This window comes from Onychostoma macrolepis, chromosome 09 (assembly GCF_012432095.1).
Source record: "Onychostoma macrolepis isolate SWU-2019 chromosome 09, ASM1243209v1, whole genome shotgun sequence".
NCBI classification, from domain to species: domain Eukaryota; kingdom Metazoa; phylum Chordata; class Actinopteri; order Cypriniformes; family Cyprinidae; genus Onychostoma; species Onychostoma macrolepis.
This window is the reverse complement of record NC_081163.1, coordinates 20,477,214-20,490,112: the sequence shown is the minus strand read 5'-3', so window position 1 is coordinate 20,490,112 and position 12,899 is coordinate 20,477,214. Positions and strand designations below refer to the sequence as shown.

At 37.4% G+C, this 12,899-nt stretch overlaps 2 protein-coding genes across 6 annotated transcripts; one reads left to right on the top strand and one right to left on the bottom strand.

Moving 5' to 3' along the window:
• Positions 1 to 783: 783 nt before the first annotated feature.
• mrasa (muscle RAS oncogene homolog a) lies at positions 784 to 9,598 on the bottom strand. Of its 5 annotated transcripts, none has more exons than XM_058787811.1 (6): positions 9,390 to 9,592; positions 6,992 to 7,198; positions 4,423 to 4,576; positions 4,202 to 4,301; positions 3,441 to 3,520; positions 784 to 3,241 (listed from the first exon to the last, which is right to left on the bottom strand). In XM_058787811.1, exons 1-6 carry the CDS (start codon positions 9,394 to 9,396, stop codon positions 3,142 to 3,144), a joined length of 648 nt encoding a protein of 215 aa, XP_058643794.1. In that variant the 5' UTR covers positions 9,397 to 9,592; the 3' UTR covers positions 784 to 3,141. The 5 variants fall into 5 exon arrangements, with proteins under 5 accessions (XP_058643794.1, XP_058643795.1, XP_058643798.1 ...); XM_058787812.1 differs by lacking the exon at positions 9,390 to 9,592 and adding an exon at positions 8,032 to 8,374; XM_058787815.1 differs by lacking the exon at positions 9,390 to 9,592 and adding an exon at positions 4,754 to 6,194 and having other exon boundaries at positions 6,992 to 7,121.
• Positions 9,599 to 10,447: 849 nt separating this feature from the next.
• tmem177 (transmembrane protein 177) lies at positions 10,448 to 12,012 on the top strand. Its single transcript, XM_058787492.1, has 2 exons — positions 10,448 to 10,562; positions 10,890 to 12,012. The coding sequence occupies exon 2, from the start codon at positions 10,921 to 10,923 to the stop codon at positions 11,851 to 11,853; it is 933 nt and encodes a 310-aa protein (XP_058643475.1). The 5' UTR covers positions 10,448 to 10,562; positions 10,890 to 10,920; the 3' UTR covers positions 11,854 to 12,012.
• The last annotated feature ends 887 nt before the right edge of the window (positions 12,013 to 12,899 follow it).

Genomic DNA, 12,899 nt, shown 5'->3' with positions numbered 1-12,899 from the left:
AAAGCACAGCATGAATCCTCAAAGGAACTGTGTTAAAGAGCTAGAAAAGCTGCTTTGAAGCCTCATTAATTTTGGGAGGAGAACAGATAAGATACAATATTAATTCACTGTAAAGTCAAAATACTCAAATTCTTCATTTAGTGAATATTGGCAGAATTTTCATGAATATCAAATCTGTTATACAAAGCAAAAGACATGGAGCATATTACACTGTAAAATTTGATTTATAGTCTGAATGCTAAAACAGTCTTATACTAGCATGTACACAATACTCAATACAGAAATGTGGACGACACAAGATAAAATCTGACTTCCGTCATCTTCCAACCCTGTTCCTCTCTCTTACAACTATAATTTTCTGTTTTCTCTATACCTCGGTCAATAAAAATGGTTAAATGAAATGATTTCAGCATTAAACAAAAGATAAAAGCATTGTCTATTATTATATTATGACATTATTATGCTATTAGATCAGCCTTTTAATTTATCAAGAGGAAACTGATTATTTTTAATGTTGTTCATGTAGGATTAGGAATAAAACTTTCTTGTGCTCCATAGATAAATCCAATATCAGCTTCTGCAAATATGCTTTGTGCTTTATTGCCATCTGCTGGTAAAGACAAGTGTATCCGAGTGTTTTTTTTGTGTGCAGAAAATTATGTACAGAAAGTTTAAAAATCATTAAGCATTTATTAGAGATGTAAAGCTATAGCTTATGTACCTAATCAAAACATGTACATTCAAAAGGACATCTTCCAATAAATTCCACACTTAACTACACTGTGTATGAAGAATCTTTTATTTAAAAACCATAAACCACCCAAGGCAACTTGGCATGTCATTTACTTCTGAGTCACTTGAAACAAAGCAGAGCAGCTTTATCATAATGACATGCATATTAAAACAAGCTTATCAGGGTGAAAAAAGGAGCAAACAAAGCATTTGTTGCACAGCAATAACCAACCTGACATGCTTCTCTAATGAGATGTAACTTATTAAATAAACATTAGCATTGTAAAACAAGTGACATGTAATGCAACACACAATCTTTCTATTCATTCACAAAAAAAAAAAAAAAAGCCACAGAACAGAAAAAAATCCATTAGACCCATGATGACCTTTGAATGCAAATCAACTCACTTCCTCATTTACAAGCAGTGCATGTAAACAATGATTAATGCTTAACAAAGCTCGTCCAGATCTATTATATCATATAATATAACAACATGGAATTGGATTTATACGATCTCTGATCTCATGACCAGCTACTACTACACCAGTTTATGACTTCATGATTATGGAGTGTTTAATGTAATTGACCAACCAAAGAAAAAACTAAAAATTTACAACAATATTTGTAGGGGATCAAAATGGAATGTATTGTTAGAATGCTGTGATTTTACTGTGGAAATTCATCTATGTCAATTTAAACCAATGTCTCCTGTCAACATTAAACTAATTCTAACAGAGCTTCCGGATATATTGTACTCTCTAGCTCATTAGACCTGAAGTTTCCCAACAATAGCAAAATCAACCAAAAACTCCTCATTCAACAGATAACAGCAAATGTTTGATATGGTTCCTTGCTGATTTACTGATTTATGTATGTGTCGAGCAGAGCAAAGTGGTATTGAACAATACAACATAACATTTGGCTAAGGGCCCCTCATGTTTTTAATGGCAGATGGGCTCAGCTTCAGTTAGAGGAACCAGTGGTTAAGAAATTGATTATTATCACACTGGCACAGGCACATGCAATTGGTCCAACACAGAGGAAACTGAGGCACAGAAGGTTTGACAAATTGATGAACATTGAAGGTTTATCAAGCATAAAATATAACCCATCTACCCAGCACAATCATACTCTTCTCTCTTTACACTTGGCAACATTCAATCACATATGGAGAAAAATAAAAGGTACACTACTGTTTAAAATGTTGAAATCACAAGATGTCTCTTATGTTCACCAAGGCTGCATTTTTGATGCATATTACAATATGAAAATAAATGTTTTTTTTTTAAATATATATTTTAAAGTGGAATTTATTCCTATAATGGCAAAATTGAATTTTTTTAGCAACCATTACTCCAGTTATCAGTGTCACATCATCTTTCAGAAATCATTCTTATATGCAGATTTGATGCTCATGAAATGTTTTATTATTATCAATGCTGAAACCATGTTACTTTTTCATTATACAAATGATAATATATAAATGGGAGTGTTTCTAATTTACAGAACTGTCACCGGGACGTGATTTCTCAGGACATATTTTATTGATATCTGCCAGATAGTGAGGGCATTTTCTGTCTGACTATTATACAGATTTAGAATAATGGCTCAGAGCACCTGTACTTTAAGTGTGCAACAAAATCAAAAACATGAGCCTTTAAAATCACAAGGCAATTTTAAACATCAAAAGCCCATGAGTAAATACTGAAAGTGCAAAAAGTCTTGCTAGTGCAATGGGCCCTTCAATCGTGTCAGTACTTTTTGTGCTTAACTTTAAAGGCCATATTGACAACGTATCAAACACTCAATGACACTTAAGTTTTCTTAAACAAGTTCTATTATAGCTACATATTCCTTCAAACATGTCAATAAATATGCATTTGTAAGGCAGATTTTAATCCTCCTTGAAGGTTAAAACAACGATATCCCTTCATAATTGTTGTAACTACTGAAAACAATGTTCAGACAGCTCTGCAAAACAATCAATCTACATAACTGTATGAATGTTTGGAAGCTGCAGACAATTTTGATGTAGGTGTGTGAATGACTGTGGTGCATGGTTTAGGTTTGGATGGATCTTTCTAGCTCTGCCCACTGTGCAATCTCTCTGGTCTAAAACCGTATCCCACATAGTATATTAAACATTAAATATTTTCTGATTGGCTGTGATTTTTGTCGTTTCAGGCAGTGCTTCAAATTAGACGTGTTGTACTGATTGCTCCTCCTTGGTCTGGCAGCAGTGATCCCTTGACTCACCAAATATGCTTCCCTGAGACAGGAAGATATAGTCTGACTTCATGCCAGTTCTTTTGATAAAGTCTGTGGTCCTCTGATTAGTGCAGATCTCTAGTCAGTCCTCTCTGGCAGTTTATGTTGCCAAAAGCTGATGATTTCGACAGGAGAGGTAGTCACAATATCACACAGTGTAGCTTGTGAGAACTCATGGCTCTGTCTCCACGCCACTTTGTCTTTTTCTTCTTTTTCAAACTCCGCTCTGGAACTTGCTGTCTAAAAAGGCAAAGAATGAATAAAAGAGAAATGTGTCAAAATTATAATAATGCCAGATTCAAACTTTGAAGTCCCCCTGTAATGTCCAAAAATGTTTGGATAGGCAGAAGTAGATGATAACAGTTTTGTCTTGTATATCATCCTAGTACATCATTATGAAAAGACAAACCCCACATGTGTGACCATGAGTTTTATTTACCTGATAACTCTGACTAATTCATGAAAGGCTCTGTCCACATTCATAGGAGGATCCTTGGCACTTGTTTCAATGTACGTAATCTAAAGGAATAGTTAAGAAATAGAAATTACTGCACAAAGTCACTCTTCTTTTTCAGCCTTTAAAAGAGCAGAAGTTCCTTAAACACTTTCAAATTTAAATTTGACATTTAAAAAAAAAAAAGGAGTTTTACATAATAAAGTAAGATTTTAAGTACTGTAAATGTTCAAATATTTTGATGAATATATGGATTATTATGTATACAAGATCAGAATAATTACAAAATAAAAAGTTTGGAGTCAGTGACTTTTTTTTTTCCCCAAAGAAAACTTTTTTTATTTTTATTTTTTTGGAAAGGATGCATTAAATTGATCAAATGTCTGCTGAAAATTAGACTTCTTTCAAAAGCATAAAAAAAAAAAAAAAAATGTACAGACCTCACATTTTTGAATCGTAGTGTATATTTATGTTTATTGTTATGTTTATGTATTTTTGCATGTGGATGGATGCTCCAAAAATTGACAAACAAAAAGTACCATAAAAGTAGTAGTAGTAGCAATCATACTGGTTTGGAATGGCATGAGGGTGAGTAAATTATGATGGAATTTAAATTTTTGGTTGAACTAACCCTTTAACTGCTGTCAGTCAACACACAAACACTCTAAATTGTGGGCTCACTAACATTTAAATTCCACTGTTGTCAGTCCTACATAAAGTTGTGCTCTGATATTGGTTGGACTCACGTTGTGTTTGGCAGCCATCTCACAGCCCTGTTCATTTGTCACTTTCCTCAGATGCACCAGGTCCACTTTGTTAGCCACCAAAACCATGGGGAAAGATTCCCTGATGAAGACACAAAACTTGTTAAAAACAAAAACAAATGAAAAAAAGGGAGGAGGGAATATTCTGAGGTGTCAAAAATTTGTTGTGGACTAGAGTTTTGTATGTACACATGATTTCTAACCGGTCTTTGACTCGTAGGATGAGCTGGTGAAAGCGGTCGACATGTTCAAAACTGGCCTTGTCCGTCACAGAGAACACAATGAGGAAACCGTCACCAGTCCTCATGTACTGCTCTCGCATGGCGCTGAATTCCTCTTGACCTGCTGTGTCTAAAACTGCAAGGAGTGAAGGTAATAGGGACAAGATAATGACCAGGACATATCAACATATGTCATAAGTGTCACGGTTGAGCACTGTGACGAGACGAGGAGATGAGAGGTAAACTTCAAAATAATAAATAATAATTTAATCCACAATCCAACAGGGGTAACACAAGGCAAGGAAAGACTCACATGAATACAACATCGACGTTAATACCGGACGCTAGACAATGGCAAACACAGGGCTTATAAACACAGGGACTAAACGAGGTAATTAATTAAACACAGGAAGAAATCAAATCAAAACACAGCTGGGACTAACAGAACTGAATGGGACCAAACGAGAACAGGAACAGGAAAACCCAAATATGGGCATACATGAGGGAAAACTAAGTCATGGGGAGCACATGAGACAGAAAAACACAATACACAGGGACACAGGGCTGACATCACCTCCCCCTCCTGGAAGGCGCATCCACGCGCCACCTAACATCTACCGGGGAGGGGGGGGGGTGCTCTGGAGGCCTCTAGGGACAGGCTTACAGGACGGGAGGCCTCCAGGGCAGAACAGACAGTTCGGGGCACCATGGCGGATCAGGCAGTTCGGGGCGCCATTGCGGATCAGGGAGCTCAGGAGGCCATGGCTGGGCAGCCTCCGTGGCCTTGGCCTCATCCTTCGGCCGGTGCCCTATAACCCCGCCAAAAAAATTCCTTGGGGGAAATGACAGGCCCTCCGTGGGCTAGACTCAGGAACAGGAGCCCTCCGTGGGCTATCCACAGGAACAGGGTCCCTCTCTGGGCTAAGCTCAGAATCTGAGGCCCTCTCTGGGCCAGACATGAGACCAACAGCTCTCCTTGAGCTGAACGTGGTGACAGGGGCCCTCTCAGGGGTGAACTCAGGAACCGCTTCCATTGAGGCAACTAGAGAAGCAAGCGGCTTGGGAATGGCCTCCGTGGCCATGACAGGAGAAGCAGCCTGCTTCAGACGAACCCCTATGGACAAGAAAAGACCAACTAGACAGACTACAATTATTCCTGTGGACAAGGCTTCAGGGGACATGACTTAACTCTGGTCAGGGGCTTGAGCTGACACTGGAGCGAACTCCGGGGCTGGAGCCAACAGCCTTTTCCTCCTCCGATTCTTCCTTTGGCTTGAGGTGAGAGACACAGCTGCTGTCGGCATAGGGCTTGACAACGGTGCGGCCGGCAGGCTTGGGGGAGCGGCAGCCGGCGGGCTTGACAGATGAACGGCTTGATTTTGTGGCGGCCGGCGAAATTGATTGATGAGCGGCCGGAGGGCTAGACTGAAGAACGGCCAGTTGACTTGACTGATGAACGGCCGACAGGCTTGACTGACAAACGGCCGGCGGGACTGACGGTGGGCTGGTTCTGGCTTGGGCCCAGACACTCTCCAGACACCGGAGGAGGTCCACGGGGCAATGGTAGTTGGCCCCGTGCCAGAACAGCGAGTTGATGGTTGCGTCATCTAACGCCGTCGCCGGTTTCCATGCCATGAGAAAAAAAAAAAACAGAAAACATAAAACTTAAAAAAAAAAAAAAAAAAACGGAAACAAATCCGGGAGAAGGGGCGCCGCTACTGTTTTAGGGTCCGGTATTCTGTCACAGTTGAGCACTGTGACGAGACAAGGAACGAGGAGATAAAGGAGGTAAACTTCAAAATAAACAGTCTTTAATCCACAATCCAACAGGGGTAACACAAGGCAAGGTGAGACTCACATGAACACAACGTTGACGTTAATACCAGACGCTGGACAATGGGAAACACAGGGCTTATAAACACAGGGACTAAACGAGGTAATTAATTAAACAAAGGAGGAATCAAATCAAAACACAGCTTGGACTAATAGAACTGAATGGGACCAAACGAGAACAGGAACAGGAAAAGGAAAACCCAAATATGGGCATACATGAGGGAAAACTAAGTCATGGGGAGCACATGAGACAGAAAAACACAATACACAGGGACACAGGGCTGACAATAAGAATATAATGAAGACAATAAAGTATTATCTGAAAAATATTTAATTTCTTTTATATATAAAAATAATATTCTCTATATTTTCTACCCACCATCAAAGTATGTTTACATAAACCAACCAGGCTTTAGAAAGCAGAATGAAAGATTGTCAAATGGTGTATATTTTAACTTTTTACAAATATTATTTTTTTATTATTATTATTTTCCTTTCATCTCAAACCTACTGTAAACCAGCTTGGACTGACTTCAACTAGTTATAAACCATTTAAAACTGCTACCAACTAATGTAGGTTTTTGTTGGATTTTCTGATTTTTGTAGATCTGTAATGAGGCTAAAAGCTTGATATTGGCCTACTGATAAGACTGCAATTTTATGAGAGCACTAAAAGCAAGAATATTACTTATAATGCAGAAAAATAGTACACACGTACCATCCAAAATAGCCCACTGGCCATCGATCTCTGTGTGTTTCAAGTAGGAGTCTTCAATAGTAGGATCGTAATCTGGCACAAAAATCTTTTGGAAAAACTGGATGGTAAGAGCACTCTTTCCCACGCCTCCATCTCCCACAACCACCAATTTATACGTTGGGAGGTTGTCGCTAGGGACCGCACTGGTTGCCATGATAACAGCTACACCTGAGGAGAGAGAGGAGAATGTTATCCCTGATCATTATTTAAGCTTAAGCATTAGGTAGATGACAGTTATGAGGACTTCTCATGTTTTATATGAAATAAAGAAGCTGAAAGTACTGATGAAAAGTTCAAATGAGGATTTCTGTGGTTTGGGAATAGTTCTGCAGAGAGCTAATTTAGGATAAAGGGATGCCTTGCAAAGGATATGGTCTAGACACAGACAGTGTGGTTCTTTGTAATTGCTGTTATTTTCTGCACAACACAAGCCTTGAAATCTTCCAAACCCAAGTATTATTTTATTTTTGATTACAGTCTCAAATAAAGTAAAAAATTAAAATTAAAGAAAGTACCATGTAGTTTCTAGGAGAATGTAAGGATACGAATAAGATGTCAAAATGTTGATGATATTCATATATTTATCTATTGTAAAAGATCATTTTTAGCCTTGCAAATGTGTTTTTAAATACAAAAAGTATATTTGATTCTAGTACAGATGAGGGGAGGAAAAAAAAACATTAAATATATAAAATGTACCATAAAGTACAAATGCAAATTAACCTACATTCCTTATTAAGCTACTTCACTTAAAAATAAATAAATAAATAAAAACAATACAAAAATAAATAATGTACAAGCACTTGTATTTAATTGTATGGCAAAACAAAACAAAACAAACAAACAAACAATATACAACAAATAACAAGAGAACATAGACTGGCTGTGTAAAACTATTAAGCAAGATTCTTAAACAAGTGCCCCAATTTTAGTATAGACTTAAGGTGAAATGACCATCTGAACCTAAATGTATGAAAATAAGTAAAAACAAATGTTCTTACCTAAAAAGACAACTCTAATAGCAGAGCGAAGAGTATGAAGAAATCAGCTAGGCTAACGAAGAAGTGTTTGCCCGGCCCGTGAGCAGGGCAATGTGTGCTATTCAGGAGGAAAAGTCTGTCAGTGGGTGACAGCCACCCCTTCCTGCGGCCCACAATGTGCGGAAGGAGTAAACTTCCTTCCTAATTCCACCAGGCCTGAAAATTTGAGTGATCTCGCTTTCGTAAAGGAACTATGAGAACCTCTCGACCAAACACACCCACGAGAAAGACCTCAAACTGACCTCTTATGATCACAGTTCATGTACTGTAGTTGCAGGCAATAGGCGAAGTTCATCCATAAATGAAAATGGTAATTTATTCCCTCATGTTATTCTGTATGAATTTGTTTAAGTGGAAAGGTTTTTTTCTCTCTCTCTCCCCAGTGTTTTAGCTAAATTTTCGTCATCAGCAAGTAAATTCAAAATAGCTGATAAAGTGCAAAGAACTTATCATGTGAATTCTAACTTTATTATTATAACAAAATAAATAACATTGAGAAACGGTCACAGGGTTATACCAAGTTAAAATAAATGAATAACTGTACAGGTCTGATTTTATCTTGTCACATTCAGATAAATCTATAAAAGTTAGAATTAAGACATAAAAAGAAGACACTGACATAAAAAGTTAAGACTTTATTATTTACTGACTCAATATGTCAATTTTTACTTTTTAATAATTTTGACTTTTTATGTCATTATGACTCATAATTATGACTTTATTTTCTAATTATGATTTACTTTTTTTCTTATGTGACAGAAATCAACTGTTTTTTATATTTCATATCTGCCTTATAAACCTTTCATATTTCTGAATAATTTTAGATGGTCTAATTGCCTTTTATGCTTACACAGAGCAGTTTTGTTTATAGCATTTAGCATATAGCTAAGTTTATATCGTATAGCATGTTTATAGCAAGTCTTTTATTAAAAACAAATGGGTTGGAGCCAGACCATTTAACTTCTCTAATGTTATTACAAATTGTAGCCTATAATTTATTTTCTAAATGTATCATTGTATCATTTCCACGCAGCTTTGAAGCTATATTTAGTTGAAGTTACTCTTCTCTCCATCACTGATGACGTCACTTTTCACGCGGCGTTATGACGTATTCCGTTAGATCAGTCACTCATTTCAGAGTTATCTTATTTAATAAACACTTATGATGATTATAAACACTGCCAACCTGAATCCGAGGGCTATAAACTGAGATTCGTGAAAGGTCTATGTCTGAAATGACACATATGAGTGTGATTCTGATTACTGATAAATGACAATGATCATCAAAAACCATCATCAAACTCTGGCAGGAAACTTACCAGTCATGGGTTGGTTGATTTACCAAGTGTGCAAAAATCCCGACTCCTCCTCGACATCCCTGTATATCAGAATAATCAACAGACTTAGCAAAACAGGCTCTGCCCTTCAGTTTAAATGAAAAATTAAGACATTTTCCTCCGCCCTTATGAAATTACAGTGTAACAATCTTCTCATCGCAACTGCTGATGCTATAAATAGAATGGTTTCGACGGGGTGGACACTTTTCTTTTGCCAACTTTATGGTTCTTTCATTGTTTTATTTAACTAGCAGCATTACACATCTGAAACAAACAACCGTGAATATATTCCCAGAACTTTTCCTAAAACACCGTCTTCTTCAAAACCCGTAAATAGTCACATAAACGGAAGAATGTTCCCCTCGAGCGCAAATGGACTGTTCCTCTGTATGAAGCCTCATCATCACTTTTAAAGCGGCAGCTAAGTTTATAACTGTACAATTTTTAGATGATGTATGAGATGAAAAACTAAATTATGTTTGAAAGTACAATACAAATAACTTTATATTTTGTCTGTTTATCTTAAGAGGACGACGTTTGCCAGATGTAATTGCAACTTTTTAATACTGTTAAATAGAAAGGCGTAGGCATTTATAACATTGCAAAAGATGAGGTTGAACAACAGAAAAAATAAAAAATAAAAATAATAAATAAATGTTAAGGGTCTTTCACGCCCAACCGGTGCTTTGACATAAATATGAAATGAATCTGTGATAAACTAGTGCCTGTTTTGAAAGTGTACTTCGTAGAAAAAGATTAAGTTCACTGCATAAGGAAATAAAGGCTTTCGGCTTCTGTTTTCTACGAGTCAAAAGTTTTCTTCCTCTAGAGGCGCTCGGTGGCTCAAAATCTTTCTGCTTTAGTCAAAAAATATACCCATTCATACGTGACACACAATACCCCGATATACACTAATTTATGAATACAAAATGTAGAGTATGTGATTTGTGATTTTTTCCCCCCACACATGTACTCCATTCCCATTTTAGTGGTACGAATTATACACTTTAATTTCCATTCTAATCCTTATTCTATTTCTACGGGGTCCGCAAATCGTTTGTGTTGTCGTAAAACTGTCGTAAACTTTTCTTGCGGTAGATGTGTTTCCATAACAGTCAACGTGTTGTCCTTGTGAGAATGAGCACAAAGTAGCAAGTAAGAGAATGCTTACGGTTTATATTATTTTTTTAAATGGATATTTTACCCAAAGACTTTGGAGAAATGTGTTTAGGACCTCATTCGACAATGTAAATTTTAGTTCGGAAAAGAAGGGCTTGCGAAACAAGAAGTTATGAAAATGTACAACGTATTTTTTTTAAAAGCAAAATGCATTTTTGAACTAATTTTCATATAGTTTTTGGAAAATACATATTTATTATATGTGCATGGTAGGGTATTGATGAGATATAACATTTGATGTGAAATGTAAAGATGATATTATTTATGATTAATAATATATCATTTTGTCATTTGTGTTGACAGTTTAGTCAAGTGGTCAAAAGCAAGAGAAGAGATGGCTTCACCTTTTCTGAGACTCTCTGTGTTTATTCAGAAGTATCGGACACCGCTGCTCCTTGTCGGCTGTGGAGGGGTATTTTCTGCCAACATTTTCTATCATGTTTTCCCAGAATATACATACAGAAAAGTATACCAGGCTTGGCACAAAGGAAAACCAGCCAGTCTTTCGGAGAAGCTTGAGAACGTCTTTCAAGAGGTGCTCAAAGATTCTGCTGTCAGCTTCCCTAAAAACTTCAGTGCTTTTGCTGCCTTTGGCTTTCACCCGGTAGGGGCAGGTGTTCCATGGCTTACCTCTGGAGCGCAGATCGGCATCCCAGCCAACTTCAACAGCACCACCGATGATCCATCGGGCATCACCAACCGCACTATTCTCATCAATGGCAAAGAGCTGGAGTGGGACAGCGATTCAGGTGCTGCTCTCAAAAACTCCTTGGTGTTCTCTCTGGAGGCACAGAAGTTTGCTATAGCCCGAGAAGTGGCCCGACTGGGGGCTGGGGGACCCGTGTTGCACGCTGCAGTGGCTCCAGCATGTCTGGCAGGGGCTTGTATATATAGTGTAGCCCTCAAGCAGATCTTTGGGCTCCAGGCTGGGTCCATCTTCTTCAGGGCTGGTGTTAATGTGTTTGCTGTGGGTTTAGGGGTCGTGTCTTATATCCTGGCTTCTGATGCTCTGAGCCAGTGGTTGGACTACAGCTCGGACCACTGTGCAGCATGTCTGTCAAGCAATTATGCAAAGGGTGGTTTAGAGTTCTATGAGAAAATCTTGACACGGAACAAGACCCTGCGCTCTCTAATGGGCACAAAAGGGGAAGAGATGTATGCCCCCAGTGGAAACTTGTTTCCTGGACATCTGCTGCAACTCAGACACGCCCCTTACACATCTAGACGGGATAAGATTTTAAATCTTTTGAAAAATGAGAAAGTATAAACTGTCTGATTATATTTAAAAGCATATATGTGCTTAATTTCTACCATGTGAAAATCATATTGCAATACTGCATTTGTATATGGACAGTGCTTTTGAAATGGTACAACACACCACTTGATAACTTGTCTTCCCTTTATCACAAATAAACAATTTAACTTAAATCCATCATGTTCTAGTCTACGTCTGTCAAAGTATCATGCTGCTGATTAGGTTACATTATGATCAGCAAGAGACATTAGGCTATATATTACATATGCTATACACATTTATGTATGGCATTACAATGACATGAAAACAAAATAATTTTAAAATGTGTTAACATGTATCCACACAGTTTTTTTTCAGTTGTTTATGGTAGGATTTTTAAAGTATGTTTGCTGATTATATATGCCTACATAGCAGTCATAGTGTAAGACCATCCAGGATGGATGCCAAAAAGATGTTTGAGAGGCAATCTTGCTGAAGCACACATTGGGTGTGGACATTTCCCAGTCCACATACTACATACTAGATCACTCATTCTGTAATGACATTTCCAGTAGGTTTGGCTTTCTACAGTGAAAGTCCTCTCATGTCTCTGTGAACACTTTTTGTTCTCCAGTTAATAGCTAACTTCCAACTAAGCACCCCCCCATGCAGTTTAGTCTTTAAACTTTTCACATACTGTAAGATTAATATTCAAGAATTCCTAGCTACTAACATATTTATTATTGGTTTATTGCACAGTACAGGGTCTAAACATAACATAGCATGTTAAGATAATATACAATAAATACAAATAAATAATTAAAACTCAAATGTATACTACATTTTAAGGATATACTTAAGAAGTCGAAAGTCTTACAAAAAACAAGTAATTAGGAGCATCAGCACAATTATGCCACAAGATGCCACCATTGTCCATATAAACTATCTGGATGAAAAATTCTGTGAGCAGCGTAACTGTTTTCATTGCTTTAACAGTTGGTAGGTTGTATCAGAGTAATCAGTTGTGGCCCACTTATATCAGATATCAAACCATGTTGATTGTAATAGCAGTACTGAAA